This window comes from Capricornis sumatraensis, chromosome 3 (genome assembly GCF_032405125.1).
Source record: "Capricornis sumatraensis isolate serow.1 chromosome 3, serow.2, whole genome shotgun sequence".
NCBI classification, from domain to species: Eukaryota; Metazoa; Chordata; class Mammalia; order Artiodactyla; family Bovidae; genus Capricornis; species Capricornis sumatraensis.
The window spans coordinates 138,244,280-138,268,302 of NC_091071.1; the positions used below are offsets into that span (position 1 = coordinate 138,244,280).

Genomic DNA, 24,023 nt, shown 5'->3' on the forward strand with positions numbered 1-24,023 from the left:
AAGCAGAAATCGATGTTTTTCTGGAACTCTCTTGCTTTTTCAGTGATCCCGTGGATGTTGGCAATTTGATCTCTGGTTCCTCTGCCTTTTCTAAAACCAGCTTGAACATCTGGAAGTTTATACTTCACTTGTTGTTGAAGCCTGGCTTGGAGAATTTTGAGCATTACTTTACTAGCATGTGAGATGAGTGTAATTACCTGGTAGTTTGAGCATTCTTTGGGATGGAATGAACACTGACCTTTTCCAGTCCTGTAGACACTGCTGAGTTTTCCAAATTTGCTGCCATATTGAGTGCAGCACTTTCACAACCTTATCTTTTAGGATTTGAAATAGCTCAACTGAAATTCCATCACCCTCACTAGCTTCGTTCGTAGTGATGCTACCAAAGGCCCAGTTGACTTCACTATCCAGGATGTCTGCCTCTAGGTGAATGATCAAACCATCCTGATCATCTGGGTTGTGAAGATCTTTTTTGTATAGTTCTGTGTATTCTTGCCACCTCTTCTTAATATCTTCTGCTTCTGTTAGGTCCATACCATTTCTGTCCTTTATTGAGCCCATCTTTGCATGAAATGTTCCCTTGGTACCTCTGATTTTCTTGAAGAGATCTCTAGTCTTTCCCATTCTATTGTTTTCCTCTATTTCTTTGCACTGATCACTGAGAAAGGCTTTCTTATCTCTCCTTGCTCTTCTTTGAAACTCTGCATTCAAATGGGTATATCTTTCCTGCTTTTCGTTTCTCTTCTTTTCACAGCTATTTGTAAGGCCTCTTCAGACATCTGTTTTGTTTCTTTGCATTTCGTTTTTAGGGGATAGTCTTGATCCCTATCTCCTGCACAGTGTCACGAACCTCTGTCCATAGTTCATCAGGCACTCTGTCTATCAGATCTAGTCCCTTAAATCTATTTCCTATTTACACTGTATAATCATAAGGGATTTGATTTAGGTCATACCTCGATGGTCTAGTGGTTTTCCCTGCTTTCTTCAATTTAAATCTGAATCTGGCAATAAGGACTTCATGATCTGAGCAACAATCCTTTAGTTATAACAAAGAAATTTATTCCATTTTCACTTATTGTTATAGCATAAATTTTATCCTATTTTCTTACTCTCTTTTTTACTGGTTCCTCTGTTTTCTATTTTCTACTCTGTCATTGGGCTTTTGTTTTTTGTATTTCTCTTCTGCTGAAAATTTGTTTTATTGGTTTTTTGTTATTGTATTTCATATACTTATTAACTTTACATGGTAACTGCTGATGCTTTCTTTAAAAAATGGGGAAATAAGTATATTGAGTATTAATACTTTCTGCTAAATCACCTCCCTCCTTATTAGTATAATGATACTACTTTTATATTAGCAGAGTTTATAATATTTACATTTTTCTATAATGATTTATCCTACAAATAAATGTTTAGCCTTCATTTTCTATTTAAATGAATGTTTTTCTCACCTCCATGTCTGTCATTCCCCAGCTTTGCTGGGCTGAATTCTTAATTTGAATTTAGTTCTTGGCTGGATGTTTTTCATTATTAAGTAATTTTTCAAAATGGGTCAACAAGTGTTGCCTTCTTTTCTGAAATGTTTTTTGGAATGCTTTCTCAAATGTTTTTCTTTTTTTTTATTCATGTGTGAGGACAATTTGAATTTGCCTGGATTTTTAGATGACTTGGTTTTTCTCTTGACACTATACTTAAGCTTACTGCATGCAATAACCTCTAATATTTTCTCTTTTACTATATTTAATTTTCAAATACTTATTGTGATCCATTAAGTTAATTTCATGTTCTATGTTATTTAATTTTTTTTGAAATCTATACTAAAATATAGTGTCATATGACCAGGCATAATGATCTAAGGTTACCAGCCACGTCGGTTCCATATATTCTCTCAAAATGTCTTCAGGCCTGGTCTGAGTGTACTACCTTGACAGCTTTTCCATGACCTGACATTTTGGGAGAGCAGATCGCTGTAACAAGAGATCAGCCTGGACGCTGATGCTGGGAAGGATTGAAGGCAAAAGGAGAAGGGGGTAGCAGAGGATGAGATGGTTACATAGCATCACCAACACAATGGACATGAATTTGAGCAAACTCTGGAAGGTGGTAGAGGACAGAGGAGCCTGGCGTGTTGCGGTCCCTGGGGTTGCAAACAGTTGGACATGACTTAGCAACTGAATAACAACAGTGAAGTCTCTTAGATGATTTAAGGTTTTATTTTGCTAAGTTTGTCTTTGTTTATCTTGCTCTTGTCATCCTGCCTTATCAGCTACAGAGTGGACTGATGCTCTTTTCTCTTCTCTTCATTTGCCTCTATGAAGTTTCTTCAAGGTAGAAGGAAATTTCTCTCTTAGTGGAAATTTCTCTCTTTTAGCTCTATCTCTCCTCCACTCTCAAGTTGGAACCTCACAAAGATTTACCCTACAATTCCAGCATCCTAAACTCTCTTTTTCTAATCAAAAGTTTGTCTGTAATTCTCTGGTCTGTTTCTCCTACTTTTCAGTAAAATGTCTACCCTGCTAGAGACGAAGCTATATATTGACTCTTGACACACTACCTATTTTGGATGGAGTTCAGATTTTATTGCATGGTTTGAAACTACGACTGTATCCTATTTCTATGGTAGATGGAATTTCTTCTCAATTTCTCAATCATTCATTCATTTAGAATACAAGGAACAAAGTGGAATAACCACACTCTTGCTCCATCATTTATCACACTCTGTTTTTAGAAAGCCTTGATCTGACAGTGATGCAATAGAAATACTCTTTGAAGAAGATTATTCTAGTACCTTTTAACGTATAAAGTGGGATGTGGTGACGTACAAAAAAATGTTAGCATAATCCCACCAGCACAACCTAATAGAACTTGCTGCAGTGATAGAATTAGCCTCTGTTTGGACTGTCCAATCTAGAAGTCCCGAGCACATTTAGCTGTTGAGTACTTGCAATGTGGCTTATGAAACTGAGAAACTGAATTTTAAATGTTCAAAAATTGTAATTAATTCCAGTTTAAATTTATGTAGCCTCAATACAGTTAATGCCTACCATGCTGGATGGTGCAGACCAGGCAATATAAAGCCTGGACACTAGTCTGTGGCTATAGAAATGGAAATAAAATAAGCTATCCAAGAGTTGTAATGGAAAAAAGAAACAACAACGTTTTTGTAGGGGAAAAGAGAGGGAGATTGAAACAATTCAAAGGCAGTGTGCTGGGGAGAGTGAGGAAGCTGGTGGTACCATCCAATAAAAAGGGAATACTATCCAGGACTATTTTGAAAAGTAGATATTTTAACAGGTTGAGTTCCCAGTGGTAAAGAGAAGTCTACGTGGAAATGACTATAAACAATTAGAATTCTCACACTGAATTGGGGCAGAGAGAGGTCAGAACAACCAAAAAAAGAAATGTCTATTTCCTTGACATTTCTCTCCTGAGAGAGTCTTTTCTGCTTCCATATACCCCTTTCCAGAGATTGCCGTGTCCTCCCCCACATGGAGAGGTCCTGATATATGGCATAATAATGGCGGTTCAGAGAAATTACTGTTTCGCCTACTGAGTGATTAATATGAAATTAGTTACTGAAGCACTCAGTGGCACAGAAAAGATCAAGGAGAAATTTGGTTTTAGAAAGAAAAAGTACAAGATAAAATACTGCTTTGCATATATGGAATACTTTTCATCCGGGAATCTTTACATACTCAGCAAGCTTAATTGATGAGAAAACCTCTGAGAAAGAGAGTGATAAAACAAGGAATACAGAGTTTTGTGTTCTGTTTCTGTGATTCTTTGAAAAATCAAGCTTGGTGTTTTCCTTTTTCATTAATGCGTAAGCATAGCCCCGTGTGGCAACCATAAGATGTTCATCTTTCCACTGAGTGATTTATGTAGGAGGTCTCCCACTTAGGAGGAATAGCAACCACACAACCCCCCCACACCCACTTTATTGATGTCCTATTCTCTATTTGCAATGGATATCCATCCCTGCCATCATAGTGCAGCAAGCATCCTCTGATAATCCAGTCTGCACCATCCCTAGAAAGATTATTTTGTTACAGAATGGGGCATGTTATCTTCTCCATCAAAAATTACTCAAAACAAACATTCATGAATCTGGGACTAACATGCATTGAAAGAGGACGGGTAGGGCCTCTTGACAGGTACCCTACTGTGTAATCTTCCTTTCATCTTCATTCAACATCCCTTGGAGATTCAAGCTCCCCTTTGCACAAAATATAAATTCGTCTCATTACTTATGTGTAGGGTACATAATTTGACCTAGTCAAAAGAGATATGCAATAATATATCATGGCATTTATTTTCATCTGTTGTGATTGGAAAATACTGTTTTTTTTGTCCTATACCTTCTTCTTCATATTTTTATCTTTTCTTTCTCCTCTTTACTCAAAGTAGGGGGAAAAGCCATTCTACCAAAAGGAAAATACCTTGAAAGATCATGGCTTTTAAAGATTTTTACAAAGAGTTTGATGTTCTGTAAAATAAAACTAGCTGCTGTGTGCAAAAACAGCTGTTTTTATTTGAAGAGGAAAAGATAGGGAATTCAGTTTTTTATTTTTTCACTCATGTAGGCCTTCAATATATATCTCTAGGCAGATATAGATCTTTCACTCTTAGCCCACAATCCTTTCATATTCTCAGAGCCCAGGTCTTCAGATTTATCCCCATCCTTTCTTGAGTCTTTCTTTCACCTCCTGAGCCAGCATTGTCTTACTTTTCTCCTCCTGTACTCAATGCACCTTATTTGCCCGGTGATATGAGGTCGCATTCTTTCCTCTTTAGTGGAGAACACCTCCTGACACCATCATATCACCATCATCCACTAAGATGCCACAGTGACTTGTCCATTTTCACATGCAACTGGGAATTTAGGAGATCCAGTCTAACACTTTCCAGATTAAATGTCAAATTCTCAAAATTCAGATGGGTTTGGAATACACTGAACTGTATTTTACTGCTCGCATTCCCGGTAGTCTACACGGTACACTGATTAGCAGTAGCATTTTGTAATATCACTAAAGGCTTTAGTGCTGTGGAGTTCTGCCAGTAATGGTGTTTAATTCACTTATATGTGCCAATTCGTCTCTGTCAGGAGCCTATTAATTTCACTCTTTTACTCTGTCCCTAGTCCCTGTATAATGAAACACAATGATCCCCATTTGTGTAACCAAAAACTTACAGTCTCTTATAAATTATCTCTGATACCACTGCTTTTAGTGACCAGAAAGCCTCTGTAGTTTCTTTTTCATAGTTAAATCAATTTTTGCAAGCGCTTTTCTTTAGAAGAATACACTAAAAATCAAACGCACCAAATAAGAAAGTCACAGACAAAGTGTAAGATTCTGATGGGCTCTTTGACGTGCATCCCTTTCCCAAGGTAGGCTTCTAGAATATTACACCAAAGATGGACTGTTCCCATGAGCACAGCCCATTTATAGAGAAAAAATGTTAATAAAAATCAGCCTCTGACTCTGTAATCAGCCTAGTCATCAGCAGACAAAATGTTTAAATAACTGCATTGGAGAAGGAAATGGCAACCCACTTCAGTATTCTTGCCTGGAGCATCCCAGGGACGGGGGAGCCTGGTGGGCTGCCGTCTCTGGGGTCGCACAGAGTCGGACACGACTGAAGTGACTTAGCAGCAGCAGCAGCAGCATTGCTATAAAAGTAAAGCTGGTGTTGTTTAGTTGTTAAGTCATGTCCGACTATTTTGCGACCCCATGAACTGCAATCCACCAGGCTCCTCTGTCCCTGGGATTTCCCAGCCGAGAATACTGGAGTGGGTTGCCATTTCCTTCTCCAGGGGATCTTCCAGACCCTGTAACAAATAAAGTGTTAGTCATTCAGTCGTGTCTGACTCCTTGTGAACTCATGGATTGTAGCCAGCCAGGCTCCTCTGTCCATGAGATTTTCCAGTCAAGAATACTGAAATGGGTTGCCATTCCCTTCTCCAGGGGACTTTCCCAACTCAGGAATCGAACCCGGATCTCCCGCATTGCAGGCTTATTCTTTACTGTCAGAGCCACTAGGGAAGCATATGTAACAAATAAAATGAATCCTGTGGAGTTTGCTCTTAGCATTTCTGCACGGTGTGATCTTCAGTATCCAGAAAAGTGGCAGTTAAGTAACTGACAAGAAGTAATTAACATAGATTCACGAGAGTCTATCATTGTATAAGCATTTAAACTCACATACATCTTGTTCGACATTTTTCAGGATTGGAGCAAAACATCAGGAGCTAAGGGAAAAGCAGGCAAGAAGTCTTATTGATTATGCTACTGGTGCAATTGGATCACTGCATGATATGGACGATGATGAAGTGGACCCCAACTATGCCAGAGTGAACCACTTCCGGGAACCATGTACATCCGCAAATGTCTACAGGTCTCCATCTCCGCCTCGGGCTGGACCACTGGGCTACCCTCGAGATGGCCGTCCACTGTCTCCAGAGAGAGACCACTTAGAGAGTCTCTATGCCAAGGTCAACAAGCCATACCATCCACCAGTGCCAGCTGACAGGTAATGTAACTTATTGAAAGATGAATGTGGTTTTAATTCAGTAAGTTTCAAATTATCTCCACTGCTGAAGCAGATAAAAATATATCCTTCAACCTGTTAAAATTGAAATGACATAGTACCCTTGACAAGTGCTATGCTTTGACCTACCCGTAAGGTATCCGCCATCAAAAATAAAACAATTGCCAGTTATAAGGTGGCATGACTGAATGGCAGTAGTTGAGTTCATGAGGCAACAGGGAGCAATTTTTGAAGGAATGCTATAACAGAGAACTGGTGATGAAAACTTTGAAGGGATGTTATCCTTTCTCCTAAGAGTCCTACTATAAAAGATGGATTCTAGAAGATGGCATGACTCTTGAAGGTGAGGGGTCAGAGAAGAAAGTGTTGATTTCTAAGTCGGTATAATTGTGGATAACCTCTGAATTGCAGAAGACTTTGAAATGATTGAGATTTTCTACTGAAGGCATGTGTGATCCTGTATAGATATTCCTGGGTGATCAGAGGTAGAAAAGGAGATAATCTTTGCAACAGGAGTTTGATGAAGTAGAGGAAGATAAGAGGTGACAAGGCCAAGGATCTTAAGGTTTAGCAGCTGAGGAAAGAGATAATAGGACCATCTGTCAGTACAATCAAAGTAGGTAGGGAGCAGAATGATTCCAACCCCACCTCCTGCCAGAAGCAAAATGCCTCATTTCTTGAAAGGGTGGTATAAGAGAGTGTTAGTCAATATACATTGTTAGGTGACCCTTGGAATTACACACACAAGGAATGAGTTGACTGACCTTGGTTTAATCTGCTGTAACTTGAAGTCTGGAGGGAGGAGGTATGTGTTGGGGGCGGGGGGGAGGGGGGTGCTGGGTGGCAGGCACAAAGAATTCTCACTCTAGATGAAAAAAAAAAAAAGACTTGTTTTCCAGATTCCCTTTGGTCCTGACAACCACCCAGTCCCTATTAGTAACCAGCTTTTGTGTGATAGCATGATATATTGTATATGTTTACCATTTACATTTCCCCAGCTGGGTGATATTATGCACTTTCAATTAGGTTGGGGAGAGGAAGGAAAATCATGGCGTTTTTATGCAGACTGTAAAGTGCAGCTTCACAAGACTGATTACCTTTCAGAGCCTTTCCAATAACCAAGTGGGAAGGAAGGAGCAATTTTTAATCCTTACTGTCAAGCTTCCAGGTTGATAGTATTAAAGAAAGATGGTCAAGTTTTTCTTTGGGATAAAATGAAAATATAAATTCCTGTGACTGTGTGAGAGTGTGTGAGACAGCCATAACAGAACTGTTAATTCAAAGGACTGATTAAGAGCTGGTCTTTTTCTCCCAAGCCTTAATAAAGGGTTGAATTTTTGTCACATAAATGATGGGACCAGGCATGAGTCTCTTCTGGCCCAGACAAAAGCCAATCTTACCTTCTCTGAATCAGATAGGTCTTCATTGCAAACCCATTGGCAAGTGCCCTCTGCCAGAATTCCAGTGCAGAACTGTTTCTATGAACCTCCAAAGCCGATGTTTCTGATTCTAATTCCATGAAAATAAATACTAAGCATTCTAATAAAAAAAAATTCATTGTTCAAATGTGTGTGAAAAGGTCTGGGTTAAGCCATATTGAATATGTTTTCTTACTTCTGTCTTCTTATCCCCAATAACTAACATACCTTGTAAGTTTCTAAGAGGAGCATATAACAGTTAGCACTTCTACTCCTCAAATTTTTGTCACCGAAGGCTTATTTTTCTTTCTAGATCATATGGCTGTTCTTTGAAACACTGGAAGACTCTACCTGATACTAATTTTCACGCATGTAGATTTGACCTGGACAGAAATTTCTTAGGATAATTGTAACTGTAGCCACAGTAGAATGATATCAGAAAAAAAAATATATATATAATGTGTGTGTGTATATATATATATGTGTGTGTGTGTATATATATATGTATATATATATATATATATATATATATATATTTTTTTTTTTTTTTACTGCATAGCCCAGACATGTGTAAGGAATATTCTTTCCTTTGGGTCTAACCTCTCTGTATTAATAAATGATCTAAAGTTCTTTAGGTGGAGTTTAAGACAGTTGTCATATTTTGGGGTAACATATCAAAGTGTAACTATACTCAGAATTATCTTTATTCTGTTCTTATCTTTAACCATATTTAAGATTTGTTCTGCTCCTTGTTCTTTAAATCTTAAGCAGTTTCTGCTTCAGCATATAATAAGCATTCAATAATGTTAGCTATCATCATCGTCATTATTACTTGTTTTTATCAATGAAATTCTGAACTCTCCAACATGCCTGGGTCCTAGTAAGTCTAATAAAGTTGATGTGGTGCTCATAGGCGGGAACTCTGAGCTCTAACCCTATCTTATTTACAGTTAGAGGCCTGTCGTTCATTTAATCATCTATACAGTCTTTCAGTCACTCAGTGAGTGTTTGTGTTCTAGCTACTGTCTCAAGCTCTAGGAATTTTAAAAAGATGACTAAGAGGTGGTTCCATTCCAGAGAAAATTATATTCTAGGGAGGAGGAGATCGACACATATAGAAATAGATAATTACAATTTAACATAAACAGAAGAAAAAGCTTTTCTAACTCTGTTGCTCATGAAAGGTCTCCAAACAGAAATGATATCTGAACTGGTTCTGGAAGAATTCATACAAATTGATCAGATACAGAAAAAAAGATTGTTTTCCTTATAGACAAGTTAGCATGCACAGGGGTGAAGTGGCTGGAAAGAACAGGGCACATTAGGGAAGCTCAGAACATGGAGAGTGGATGGGAAGGAAAATGACAGAAGATGAATCTGGCTACAGTTACAATTATCCTAAGAAATTTCTGTCCAGGTCAAATCTACATGGGTGAAAATTAGTATCAGGTAGTCTTCCAGTGTTCCAAAGAATAGACATATGATCTAGAAAGAAAAATAAGAAGATTGGAGCCAGGTTGTGCATGAATAGGGTTCCATCCTGTATTCACACCTTATGATTGGTGGTAGCTGTCTGCAGATCTATGGTAAGAAGGGTTCTGAAGTTATGCCTGAATAGTGCTGCCTTCCCTGGGCTACAGAAGAATGAGCAGTAGTGTGTGGGAGTGGGGAATCCTGTGTACAGTGGGAACCATCAAAATGCCATAACTGGAGAATGAGCTGATAGATCTGTATTTGGAGGAAATAGCTCTGCCAGTTTGATGGCAGACAAACAAGAAGATGGTTAGATGGTTAGACAAATGAAGATACGATTACAGTAGTGAGGGATGGTAAGGGTCTGGATTAAGAGAGTGGCATTGAAAACGGGACAAAATAAAAAGCAGCCAAAAACCTTAGCTTAAAACTAGGAGACAGTTGTTTAGCAGAGACCAGAGGTAAGATTAGCCTACCTAGACACAGCATCTAAACCTCACTTTTAGCCCTTCAGATTTGACGTGGCTGCTATCACCTTCATTTATAAATATTTATTGAAGTCAAAACATGAGGCAGGCTCTGTGCTCAGAGCTGGCTTTACCAGGATGAAGAAAACAAGCACATAACCTTGAGCAGTTTAGTCATTTCTTCAGTATAAACTCCTCTGGCTATTTTAGTCTTATAATGGACATCTTTAGCCTTCTTAGTAGCCATATTCTGCCTACGCTCAAGTCTCCTGAACTTATAACTGCCAACTGCCCTCTGTTGAGGACGCCATGCACAGTTGGGTACTGTTTCAGATATGGCTAGAAAACACAGAAATCTTTGGGACTCTTAGATCCTTTGGTCTTAGTCCTTTACACTTGTTAATGCAGCCTAAACTTTTTTATTAGCTGTCATTATTGACTTTTATTGCACCAAGTTAAATATTTTTGCTTGTTGGGTTGGCCAATTTTTGTAGCCAATAAAGATATTTTAAAGTATTGATTTTTGTCCTCCAGTATATTAGCTAGCCTTGCTAGGTTTATACCATTCTCATATTTAATCAGTGTGGACTCGTGTATGTCATTGATAGGATCATTGATCAATGTCAAGTATAATCCCTGCAACTCATCACCTGAGACCTCCATTAATCAATGCTCTTTCAGATGTTCACTTAACTATTAATCCAGTCTGCTGTTTAGCTGGTGTGCATTCTTGGTTTATCCATGAACATCATGGAAGACTGTCAGATATCTTACTGATATTAATATACACTGTTTTTGCAAGAACCTTTGATTTACCAATCTAGTAGTCCTAGGATTTACCAATCTAGGATTTACCTAGATTTACCAATCTAGTAGTTATATAGCAACAAGTTTATTGAATTAAATATAACTGTTTAGGAGGGTTGTTGATTATATCTGGCTATTGACTCTTCAAAGTCATAGATTGGGGAAACTGTTAAATTCAAGTGGTCAGTGGTTAATTCCTAATGTCAGTCCAAACTCCTGCTGGCATGTTTCAGTCATCAAAAACAAAAAGTAGAAGCAGTCATAAAGAGTGTGAGGAGAAAAGGCAAAAACCTAGAAAACAGTTAAGATTCTCCTAGCTCAGTCTTATCACCAGCATAAGTGAGGAATGTACTTAGCTACTTTTATTACACATTTAGCTCCTATGTCAGCTGTTAAATATCATGACTCATCAGATGTTCCTAGGCTTCCCTGGTGGCTCAGATGGTAAAAAATATCTGCCTGCAATGCGAGAGACTCAGGTTCACTCCCTGGGTCAGGAAGATCCCCTGGAGGAGGGAATGGCTTCCCAGTCCAATATTCTTGCCTGGAGAATCCCATGGACAGAGAAGCCAGGTGGGCTATAGTCCATGGGATCACAAAGAGTCAGACACAACTGAGTGACGAACACATATGTTAGATATCCCAAAGTTTGTCATCAGAACTAATGCTATCTTCCTTACCTCGTTATTCCTATGTTCATTTGGTTCAAAGTTGGGCTCAACATTGTCCACAGAATGGAGTAGCTGAATTTCTAGGGGCCTCAGAAGAGCTGTCAATAGCAATAGTGGATCCAGTCAGATCCTGTTGGCTGTAAACAATAGAAAACCCAACTGATATATTTGTCTCAACTTTTAAGGAATGTAGGTGGTCCTGGCCCTCATAAAGTAGGCTTTTTTCTTTTTTTTTTTTTTTTCCTTCAGTAGTTAGGTCTTTTTCTCATGTTGCCTCATGATTCTCAGATAGCTCTTGTAGCTCCAGACTTCATGTCCACTCTCCAAGAAGAAAGTACGGAAAAGGTATAAATGGCCGATGAAATGAGCCAGTCAAGTTCATCCCTTTGAAAATATTTCCCAAAAGACCACAACAAATTCTCATTGTCAAAACCTGTATTTATAAGTCTTTGAAGTTGCAACATGGTACTGAGAAATATTGTTTCATAGTTCCAGTAAGCAAAGGGAGAAAGGAATTCTAGTAGCTTTTAGGGAATCACTCCATGGAAACTACCACAGATTACCTCTAAATTCTCTTTTTGTTTTTTTTACTTCTCTTTAATAACACAAAAGTTATAGATTGATGCTACATAGCACTCTGTTCAAATATATTCTTTTTTTAAGTGAAGTATAGTTGAGTTGCAATGTTGTGCTAAATTCTGCTATACAGCAAAATTACTCACTGTCAGTTCAATTCAGTTCAGTGGCTCAGTTGTGTCCACCTCTTTGGGGCCCCATGAATCGCAGCACACCAGGCCTCCCTGTCCATCACCAACTCCCGGAGTTCACCCAAACCCCATGTCCATCGAGTCAGTGATGCCATCCAGCCATCTCATCCTCTGTCGTCCCCTTTTCCTCCTGCCCCCAATCCCTCCCAGCATCAGAGTCTTTTCCAATGAGTCAATTCTTCGCATGAGGTGGCCAAAGTACCGGAGCTTCAGCTTTAGCATCATTCCTTCCAAAGAACACCCAGGACTGATCTCCTTCAGAATGGACTGGTTGGATCTCCTTACAGTCCAAGGGACTCTCAAGGGTCTTCTCCAACACCACAGTTCAAAAGCATCAATTCTTCGGCTCTCAGCTTTCTTCACAGCCCAACTTTCACATCCATACATAACCACTGGAAAAACCATAGCCTTGACTAGACGGACTGTTTTTGGCAAAGTAACGTCTCTGCTTTTGAATATGCTATCTAGGTTGGTCATAACTTTCCTCCCAAGGAAAAGTTATACTCACTGTATAACCCCCCCAAAAATATTTTCATTAACTCCTCCTGGGAGGCTATTCTTATTATGTAGGTCCTCCTTTATAGCTGAGACAGACAGATCTCAGTCTGAATAACTTCTAATAGCACTGAAGTAAAGCAAAGGGGGACATACACTCTTAGTTTCCTAGAAAACTAAAAATGTACAGAAAAAGTCTGTTTGGGGAAATTCTAAGATAAGGATGATGAAATATAGAAAAAATGTTAACCGGAAAGCTTCCTGGCCAGCTGTGAACATTTCTTGTGCTCCTGGGGCAATGAGGGATCTTCAATGTCTCTTCCCCAAACAGTTTCTTAATTTCAGAGGATTAATATTTCACTGAGTCACAGCTGTGTCATGCACAGTTGTTGCCTCTGTTGATGTTTGTCCCCAGTCTTTCTCTCATGATTTTTCCTGTTACATTTGCTTTCGTTTCACTGCTTTTTTTTTTTTTTTCTCTCTCTCACTTCTGTTCACAGCTTTGTGAGGCTGTGTGTAGGGATTTGAACAGTGAATGCAGTAGATTACTTGGAGATGTGTTTTTTAGTTTCTTCAAACAGCCAAAGCGCTCTTGTTTCAGTTTGGGAATCCCAGTGATAAATGCCATATCCATAGAGAGTTAAAATTCATCAGTTGAGCAAAGTAATCAGATTTTTTTCTTAAAACATATTACCATCAATTTTTAAGTGACTTTTAAAGAATAATGAGAAATCTCTTAATGAAAGAATCTATGGCCAGATAAGTGCTAATAGTAACTGATATACCATTAACTCTACTTTGCTCTATCCCCTCTCTTTCAAACTTGATGTTCTCATTAATTTTTTTTTTTTTTTTTTTTTGCATCTCTGAGAGCCCTACTCTTGGGACTCTGCTAGACTTATGTCTGCCTAAGTTGTCAGCTTCCAGGAGTGACAAATGTAGACAACATTCCCCTTTATTATGCATGAGCTAGGCAAGGAAATTTGGTACTCAATGCCCATCCATTTCCAAGACCTCCACCTCCGTGCCATCCTCAATCACTACTAGTAAGGAAGCACATTTGAGGAATGCTTGGCAAAGGGCTACTCTGATTTCTTAAGGCTGTCCTGTAAGCACTGACTTGACTGCTTTTCAAATAAATGTCCTGATCCTTAGGATATAGTCATCTAATTTATCCTATTTACTGAGAGATGTGAGGGAATATACATAATTTTTAGACATATAGATAACACAAATAGAACAGAATAGAATTCAGAATCTTCTGTCCTCTGAAGGGATGCAGCTGACACATTAGAATAGTAATAGTGATATGCTATGAGGAGGGTGGGCCAAAGGGGCTATAGAAGCCCCAAGAGAAGGGCACTGAATGCAGATCTGGGTGGTCAAACAAGGCTCCTTGGAATCTATATCGTGACCTAAAGAACAGGTAGAAATTAATCCGGCAAGCAGAAGAGCATACACAAAAGTCCAGTGAGAAGACGTGGTACATTTACAGAACCGCATGTATCAGAAGACTAGAGTGTGGTGTGTAAATTAGGGTGAGCTAGAGGAAACAGATGCAGGTGAACTCAGGCCATGTTGTTAAAGGCCATATAATCTGAGATCTAGCATTTAGACTCAAGAGCTTCATGGAAGCCTTGAATTGGAGATGGCTTGTTCATATTTATATTTTGAAAAGATAACAGGAATTCTGTAGAGTAGGTATCTCTTTCAAGTGTGAAACTAGCTGCTCAGAGAAATTAAGAAACTTACCTGTAGTATTATGGATTATACATTGACAGAGCCAGGATCCCAGTGCAGGTCTGACTCCAAAATCCATTCATGAGCTGCCTGCTATGCTAGGGATTTTCAAACTGCAGGTTGTAACCTGTTTGTACACCTTGAAATCAATTTAGTGGAATCAGACAACATTTTTTTTAAGAAAATAGGATTGACGAGAATAGAAAAGAGCATCATAGATTGTAATAATAATTATTTCTTTAAGTTATATATGTATGTAAAATGCATATGAAAGTGAAAGTGTTAGTCACTCAGTCATGTCCGACTCTTTGCGACCCCATGGAATGTAGCCCATCAGGCTGCTCTGTCTGTGGACTTCACCAGGTGAGAATACTGGAGTGGGTTGCCATTCCCTTCTCGAGGGGATCTTCCCAACCCAGGGATTGAACCCAGGTCTCCTGCATTGCAGAGAGATTCTTTCAACTCTGAGCCATATGTATACAGGGAATGTATGTGGATGAATACTGGGACATGATGCAAAATACACTTGTCACTGTAGATTGATGTTTAAAATGCTGGAATTCACTAAGCATGCAAAGAGCATTCATGTTGCTCCTCACCTGCCAGACACCCTGCCATCCTTCTCTCCCTCATTTATTCATTCCATTAAAAAATATTAGATGACCCATAGGTGCAAAACATCCTGCTCAAAGCTATGGAGGAACAAAGACATATCAGAAGCCTTAGGCTTGGACCCACTTCTCTGCAGTAGTGCTAGATTTGTGTTGATTTACCACACTTAATCCAAGCCTCTTGTGACCTGTGGTTTGCATTAATCTTTTAGCCGAAGCCACATACCTTTTCATTAGATAATCTTTGCTGGTGCTAGAGACAGATTCCAAAGTTTCTTCTTCATAATTTCTGTATTTAATGCAGTGAGTAATCAAGAATAGGCCATTGTTAGATCAATTGCTTTCCTGTATTTACCCTTTCAAACAATAAATAATCCAGTGGGATGAGAAAGCACAGTAAAAGCTAGTTTTAATGTTAATACTCATGAGTGTCCAACATCTTAAAGAGATGTTTTAATATTTATATGTGGTGGAACACTCTCCTGTCTGGAGAGCTGACTGGGAATTGATATGAACCCAGACAGAAATAAAATTCAAGAGCCATTTTTTGTACAGATTTTCGATCATGCCTGAGCAGCACTTTGGATTCCCTCAAACTTGGCCATTACTCGACCTCTGATTTTCCCAGTTGCCAAGACCTCTGAGCACAAGCCTAGGGGGAAGATTCTCTTCAGTGCAGACGGAGTGGATTTTCTATGTCAAGGTCAGTAGCAAGACTGGGCCCAAGCCATGCCCATCCTTAGAACAAAGCCTGGTTGGATATCCTTATACCACTCCTTTTTTTTCTCATTTATATATTTTTATTTGGAAATGTTTATACCAGTACAGTTATACATTTCCTTTTTATCTTTTTTCTGGTGTAGTATCTTCATCTATAGAATGAGCATGATTGCAGTACCTACATAATGCTGTTGTTACAAGAATTGAACTGAGTTTACACGTGAACACAAAATAAAACGAAACGGAAATCAGCATCTGGCAGTTAATATGGATCATTAAAGTTTAAGCTAATATTATATTTGCTATTATCTGGGCATTTATACCATTCTGCAGTTGAGTATTATTAATCCCCTAGAAGTGAATTAAAATTGAGTGGAGGGCTCCAAATGTTCTTACTTCTGCATTTAGTAAATTTCTTTTCAGCTTGGGTGAACAGTTCTTGCCAGCATGACCTCATGTGATTTTGTTTGCCTTTTTCATAACCATATGCTTATATTTATTATGTATAGCCATATTTGCATGTAGTTAGAATTACTTTTTAACTTTTTATTTTGAACTTTTCTTAAAGTAACAGGAAGTTAAAATATAGTGCAGAGAAACCTCTTATACCCTTGACCCAGTTTTCTCCAGTGACTTCATCTTACATAACAATATGAAAATCAAGAGTTTTATGTTGGCACAATGTGTGTGTGTGAGTCTATTAATTTTACCACACATGTAACTACTTCTGTAATCAAGATGCAGAACTAATTCGCCAACACAAAGTGATCCTTCTTGCTACCCCTTAATAGTTACACACCCTTCCCTCTGCCATCCCCAGCCCCTGGAAGTCATTAATCTGTTTTGCATCTCTATAATTCTGTCATTTCTAGAATAATGAATAAATGGAATCACATAAATGGGGAAGTTCATGACTTTTTGAGATTAGCTGTTTTTCACACAATTCTGGGAGATGGTGGAAGACAGAAGAGCCTAGTGTGCTCTTTGTGTCCATGGAGTCACAAAGAGTCAGACACAACTTAGCAACTTGTGATCCATTCAAGTTGTTGTGGGTATCAATAGATCATTCCTTTTCATTGCTGAGTCTGTGGAATGGATGTACCACAATTAGTTTAATCATTCATCTAGTGATGGACATTTTATTTATTTCCAATATGGTAATAGAGCCTCAGTGAAAAATCACCAATAGATTTTTGTGAGAACATTAGATTTTAGTTCTTCCTTTCCAGTCTGCAAGTTTATAACTTTATTTTCTTATCATGTCTTATGACAATGGCTAGAACAGCAATGGCAAAAGTGAACTCCTTGACTTGTTCCTCATCTTGGGAAAGCGTTCAACCTTTCAACATTAAGTACCATGTTAGCTTGTTTTTTTTTTTTTTTTTCCAATATTGTTTTTTTTTATTTTTATTTTTTATTTTTACTTTATTTTACTTTACAATACTGTATTGGTTTTCCCATACATTGACATGAATCCACCACGGGTGTACATGCATTCCCAAACATGAACCCCCCTCCCACCTCCCTCCCCATAACATCTCTCTGGGTCATCACCATGCACCAGCCCCAAAGCTTGGTTTTTTTATAGATGTCTTTATCAAGTTGAGGAAGTTCTCCTTCATTCCTAGTTTTCTGAGGGTTTTTTTTTTTTTAATCATAAATTGGTATTGTGGTTTGGGTAATGTTTTTTATTTTTTTCTGTTTCAGTTGATATGATCTGGTGACTTTTTTCTCTAGCATGTTAATTCATTAGCTTGCATTTATTACTTTTCAAACAGAGAATCACTTTGCATCCTGGAGTAAAACCCATTTGGTCATGGTATCTAATTCTTTTCATATATTACTAAGTTTTATTTGGTAATATTTCTATAAGAATTTTTGCATTTTATTCATGAGGGATATTAATCTGTAGTTTTGGAGTGTTTTGGTACTTTCATTGGGTTTGGTATCATGGTCATACCAGTTTCATTGAATGGGTAAAGAAGTGTTACTTCTTTTTCTGGAAGAAATTATATAGAAATGATGTTAATTCTCCTTTAAACATTTGGTTTCAGAATTCTCCAGCAAAACCATCTACACCTAAAAATTGGGGGGAGGTTTATAATTATGAATTCACTGTCTTAATAATTATAAGGCTGTTCAAATTATATTATGTGAGTTGTTATAATTCTTACTTTTCTAGGAGTTGGTCTGTTTAAATTGTCAAAGTTATGTATATGGAGTTGTTTATAGTATTCTGTTTTATTCTATTGATAGTATATTTCCTTATTGAACAACAGAGTCAGTAGTAATATTCTTTGTTTCATTGCTTATTATAGTATCTTTTATATTTTCTTTGTCAGTCTGATTGGAAGTTTGTTAATTTTATTGATTTTTCAAAAGATTGATTGAGGGCAGGAGGAGAAGGGGACGACAGAGAATGAGATGGTTGGATGGCATCACCGACTCAATGGACATGGGTTTGGGTGGACTCCGGGAGTTAGTGATGGACAGGGAGGCCTGGCATGCTGCGGTTCATGGGTAGCAAAGAGTCAGACATAATTGAGCGACTAAACTCACTGACTGAGCTATTTTATTTTATTTCCTTTATTACTTTTCAGTTTTAAATTTCATTGATTTATGTTCTTCATTATATCTTTTCATCTGCTTAATTTGTTTATGTTTTTTTTTTCCCTCTCTCTCTCCCTTTTTCCTAATATTTTGCAGTGGGATCTTAGATTATTTGAGACTTTCTTTTTTTCTTTTCTAGTACAAGCATTTAATGCTATAAAATTCCCTCAATGTTGCTTTGACTGTATCTTATAAATTTTGATATATTGCATTTTCATTCTCATTCAGTTCATTTACTTTTTTCAATTTCTGTTGAGACTTTCTCTTTGATCCATGGATTATTTAGAAGTATATTTTCTAGTTTCCAACTGTTAGATTTTCCTATTGTCTTTCTGCTCTTAATTTCTACTTTTACTCTGTGATCAGAGAACATGCTCTGTAGAGTTTTTACTTTCTGTTTTAAAGTTAAAATTAGCCTCCTAATTGTAGATTTATCTTCTTGTCAATTTTTGCTTTATGCACTTTGAAGCTTGTTATTCAGTTCAGTTCAGTTCAGTGGCTCAGTCGTGTCCGACTCTTTGCAACCCCATGAATTGCAGCACGCCAGGCCTCCCTGTCCATCACTATCTCCCGGAATTCACTCAGACTCACGTCCATCGAGCCTGTGATGCCATCCAGCCATCTCCTCTGTCGTCCCCTTCTTCTCCTGCCCCCAATCCCTCCCAGCATCAGAGTCTTTTCTAATGAGTCAACTCTTCACATGAGGTGGCCAAAGTACTGGAGCTTCAGCCTTAGCATCATTCCTTCCAAAGAAATCCCAGGGTTGATCTCCTTCAGAATGAACTGGTTGGATCTCCTTGCGGTCCAAGGGACTCTCAAGAGTCTTCTCCAACACACACAGTTCAAAAGCATCAATTCTTCTGCGCTCAGCCTTCTTCACAGTCCAACTCTCACATCCATACATGACCACTGGAAAAACCATAGCCTTGACTAGACGGAGCTTAGTCGGCAAAGTAATGTCTCTGCTTTTCAATATACTATCTAGGTTGGTCAGAACTTTTCTTCAAAGGAGTAAGCGTCTTTTAATTTCATGGCTTCAATCACCATCTGCAGTGATTTTGGAGCCCAAAAAACTAAAGTCTGGCAGTGTTTCCACTGTTTACCCATCTATTTGCCATGAAGTGATGGGATCGGATGCCATGATCTTCGTTTTCTGAATGTTGAGCTTTAAGTCAACTTTTTCACTCTCCACTTTCACTTTCATCAAGAGGCTTTTTAGCTTCTCTTCACTTTCTTCCATAAGGGTGGTGTCATCTGCATACCTGAGGTTATTGATATTTCTCCTGGCAATCTTGATTCCAGCTTGTGTTTCTTCCAGTCCAGCGTTTCTCATGATGTACTCTGCATAGAAGTTAAATAAGCAGGGTGACAATATACAGCCTTGACATACTCCTTTTCCTATTGGAACCAGTGTGTTGTTCCATGTCCAGTTCTAACTGTTGCTTCCTGACCTGCATACAGACTTCTCAAGAGGCAGGTCAGGTGGTCTGGTATTCCCATCTCATTCAGAATTTTCCACAATTTATTGTGATCCACACAGTCAAAGGCTTTGGCAGTCTGTAAAGCAGAAATAGATGTTTTTCTGGAACTCTGTTGGTTTTTCCATGATCCAGCAGATGTTGGTAATTTGATCTCTGGTTCCTTTGCCTGTTCTAAAACCAGCTTGAACATCAGGGAGTTCACGGTTCACGTATTGCTGAAGCCTGGCTTGGAGAATTTTGAACATTACTAGCATGTGAGATGAGTGCAATTGTGCGGTAGTTTGAGCATTCTTTTGCATTGCTTGTTATTAGGTACATACAAATTTAGGATTGTCATATATTCCTAGAGGACTAACTCATATTATTTATGACTCATCTCATTTTATTTCTAGTAATTACTGCTGCTTTAAAGTCTACTTTGTCTGATATTGGGCTTCCCTCATAGCTCAGTTGGTAAAGAATCCACCTGCAACACAGGAGTCCCCAGTTCAATACCTGGGTCGGGAAAATCCCCTGCAGAAGGGATAGGCTACCAACTCCAGTATTCTTGGGCTTCCCTTGTGCCTCAGCTGGTAAAGAATCCACCTGCAATGCGGGAGACCTGGTTTCAATCTCTGGGTTGGGAAGATCCCCTGGAGAAGGGAATCCTGGCCTGGAGAATTCCATGGACTATACGGTCCATGGGGTTGCAAAGAGTCGGATACAACTGAGTGACTTTCACTTTCACTTTGTCTAATATTGATATAGCTATATTATCTTTCTCTTGCTTAGATTTTGCTTAGGATATTTTTTCACTTTTTTACTTTCAATAAGGTTGCATCTTTTCTAATTTTGTTTTCCTATCCAGTCAGATAACATCTGTATTTTAACTGTAGTATTTATGCTGTTTGTATTTAATGATTCTGTATATATAATTTGATTTAAATCTCTATCTCACTCTTCATTTCTATTTGTTCCACCTATTCTGTGTTTATTCTTCTCTGTTGTCTTGCCTTTTTCAAGATTATTAATCAGGCATTTTGTGTGATTCAGTTTTTTTCCTTGAGTTTTTATACTTTCTTTTATTCTTCTTATAGTACTCAAGAAATGATAACACACATTCTTGATTTATTATAGTCCAAGATAAATTTGTACTTTTATCATTTATTGAACAATGTATGGAACTGAGAACACTTTTATCAGAACTTACTGTTTAGGCTATGTTTTCATGTATTTTAAATCTGCACATATTTTGAACCCTGCAATACAATGCAACTAGTATTTTATGTATTAACTATTCATTTACTTTATTTCTTTTTGTCCTTGTTTCTTTTTGAATGTCTTTGCTTCTATCTGTGATACTATTCCTTTTTCCCTTTAATGGTATTTCTTACAATGTGGCAAAGCCTGTCAGTTTTGTTTTTAAAAAAATGCTTTTATTTTACATTAATTTTTTAAGGATTTTTCTTTGGGTATGTAGTTATCAAGGGCTTTTTTTTCCTGTTTTTTTTTTTTTTTTTTTTTTGAAGATTTCATTCCATTATTTCTGGCTTTCCATGTTTTCATCAAAGTCTATTGTCAGACTACTGTTACTCCTTTGAAAATGGTCTGGGTTTTTTTATGTGTGTGTCTTTGATTTATTTAAAATTTTTATGTCTTTTGTTTTCCACCAGTTTTACTGTGATGTGTGTGTATCTGTGTGTGTTAGTGTTGTTTAAACAGAGTTAGACTGTGTAGAGCTTCCTAAATCTGTAATTTAATGTCTTTCATCAATCTGGAAAATCCTCAGCTATTGTCTCTTCAAATGTTGTTCTCTGCACTGTTTCTTACTTTCTCCTTTCCTTCTCAGACTCCAATAACACAAAAATATTAGACTGTTTTGTACGTGCACATATTCCTTGCTGACTGTTCAGTGCTTCTTTTTTTACCCCCTGTGTGTCTTAGTCTGGTTGTTTTTGAATGCTTTGTCTTCCAAAATAATAATTTTCCACTTGGTTTTCAGTCATTTGGCCCTATCTCCTGGTATGCATTAATCAAATGCTAGACATAGTGCTTGGAATATTGCAGAAATAATCTCAAGTTGATGTTATCTTTCTCCAGAGAGAATTTGTTTTTGCTCTCTGGCAGGCAGTTAGAGTGGAGGCATAATGCCTTAATCTACTCTTGGATTTAGGTGGCTAGAAACTGGAATTTTAGTTGTTGTGGGTATAGTCTATTTGTAGTTTATCCTTAGCCTTTCTGGGATCTGAACTGGAAATCCAGGTTGTTTACCAGGCCCTCCTTCTTTAGCAGATATAAACTCTAATTTCTGTATTCTCAACACTATGAAAATGTTAAAATTTCTGCTCAGTCTACAAGTCTCTTAGCCACTAACCTCTGCTCAATTTTTTAGCACTTGATTCTGTGCTACTTATGAATTAGCAAGTGACTTGCAGAGAATAGTGCCACAGTTTATTGGACTTGATTCAATGTGCTCATTTGCTTTTCAGAATCAGTCTTAGCCCCTCAAGTTCTGGCTGCTTTTGGAGTTCTCTGATGCCACAATGCCATCAAGTAGTTTTTTTTTCCTCTAATTGATCCAACTTCTGTAGTTTCTCTTCTGAAAATGAGACTACAACAAGCTATTTCATCATTACCAAAAATGGAACATCCTTTTTTTTTTTTATGTTGGTATTGATAATGTCAGTTGATGGTTAATAGTCATTGTTGTCAGAGGATTAAAAAAACTAAGATGTATGATAACCACATGTAAAGGTGTGTTACATATTAGAGCAGTCATAAATGATTTGACATTTGAACCTAAATATACACTGATTTTGGAAAAGTTATAGAAGAGATTGATCATTAGTGTTCAGTTTTTTTTCCTGTTGTTCTTTTTCACTCAGGCCCCAGAGAACAGCCAGCATCACTGTCGTGCTCTTGAGTGTTGGTCTCATGACTTTTACATTAGTGGCATTTCTAAAGGCTGCTTCTCCTTACCATGCTCTCACTCAGAGACCCTGCGGGCCATCCTCACCATTTCAGTGACCATATTTAGCAAGTGGGAGGATGGGTTTGTTTGCTTCTCTTGCAGCTCATGCCTCACTATTCTTCCATAGAAAATAACGAATCTGTTGGTGCTCAACTTCAGTCCTTTCTCTTCTTAACTATTTTCCTATATTCTGCCACAGTTTTCCACTCACTGAAGTTTTGTTACAGTCTTTTTCTTCTGGCACTGAGACCAGTGTTGGTAAAAGCTTGCAAGTATCTTATGAATTGGATTCTCTGGGCACTTATGTAAGTGAAAACTAAAAAATGCCAAGAAGAAGAAACAGAACTAGATCTAAATGTTTCAGAAACTCAGGACATTATAGTACCAAAAGGCTTGTATGTGCTTAATTCTAGTTTAAAGTCTGGAAAACAACTTTTGTGAATATATGTGATTTTCAAGTCTTAAAATTAATTCACTGGAAAGCAAAACATGTAAAGCAGTAGACGTCAGCAGTAATTTTTAGATAACAGGAGTCTACATGCAGTTTTGAAGAGGCTTAGTTTATAAATTCTCTTTGGGTCATTTTATTTTTCTGAGAAGGAATTTCTTCAAATTTAGCTACATCAGATACAGTATGTCCAGAATCTGCTCCATTGTGGGTTTTAGGATCTAGAGGCATAATATATATGAGGATTCTCAAGACTAATGATGGTAATAATGATGATGGTGATGATGATAGCTAATAACTGTGTTTACTCAACACTTAATATGGGCTCAGTACTGAGATATTTTACATGCATTGTTTTGCCTCTTGAAAAGTCTCTGTCTATTCATTACTTCTCTTGAGGTTATCCTCTCTCTCCTAGTGTTCAATAATATGGAATTTGAACTTGGGTGTAAATGCTAGGTATAAATCCGCTGTGTAATCCTTGGTCATAGTATGTGACATCCTTGAGCCTTTCTTTCTTCACCTCTAGGGTGAATGTGATACCATGTTTCATAGGATTCCTGGATATGTGAAGTTAATACATGTTAAACCCGTAGCACAGTGGCTGGCTCATAGGGAGTGCTCAACAAATTTGGGCCATTATTTTTTTCTCACTTTTTTAACCAGTGTTGGTTAAGATGCCCTTCCCTTCACTAGATCAGTCAGCTAGAGAATGCAGTGAACAGAAATTTCTAAAAATATGAGAAAGGAAAGGAGATTACAGGAACCTTAAAGGATGTTAAAGCTAACCTCTCAGGCCAGGGCTTAGGAAACATG

General features: G+C 37.8%; 1 protein-coding gene across 4 annotated transcripts in view; it reads left to right on the forward strand.

Annotated features, from left to right (window-relative positions):
* Window positions 1–24,023, forward strand: part of PARD3B (par-3 family cell polarity regulator beta) — a 1,140,922-nt gene that overhangs the window by 948,188 nt on the left and 168,711 nt on the right. For 3 of the 4 annotated variants that reach the window (XM_068967371.1, XM_068967373.1, XM_068967372.1), the window contains one exon: window positions 6,229–6,531. The exons of the other annotated variant lie outside the window; for it this stretch is intronic. In XM_068967371.1, the coding sequence (XP_068823472.1) occupies window positions 6,229–6,531 (303 nt within the window). The remainder of the gene's footprint in view (window positions 1–6,228; window positions 6,532–24,023) is intronic. 4 annotated transcript variants of the gene reach the window in all.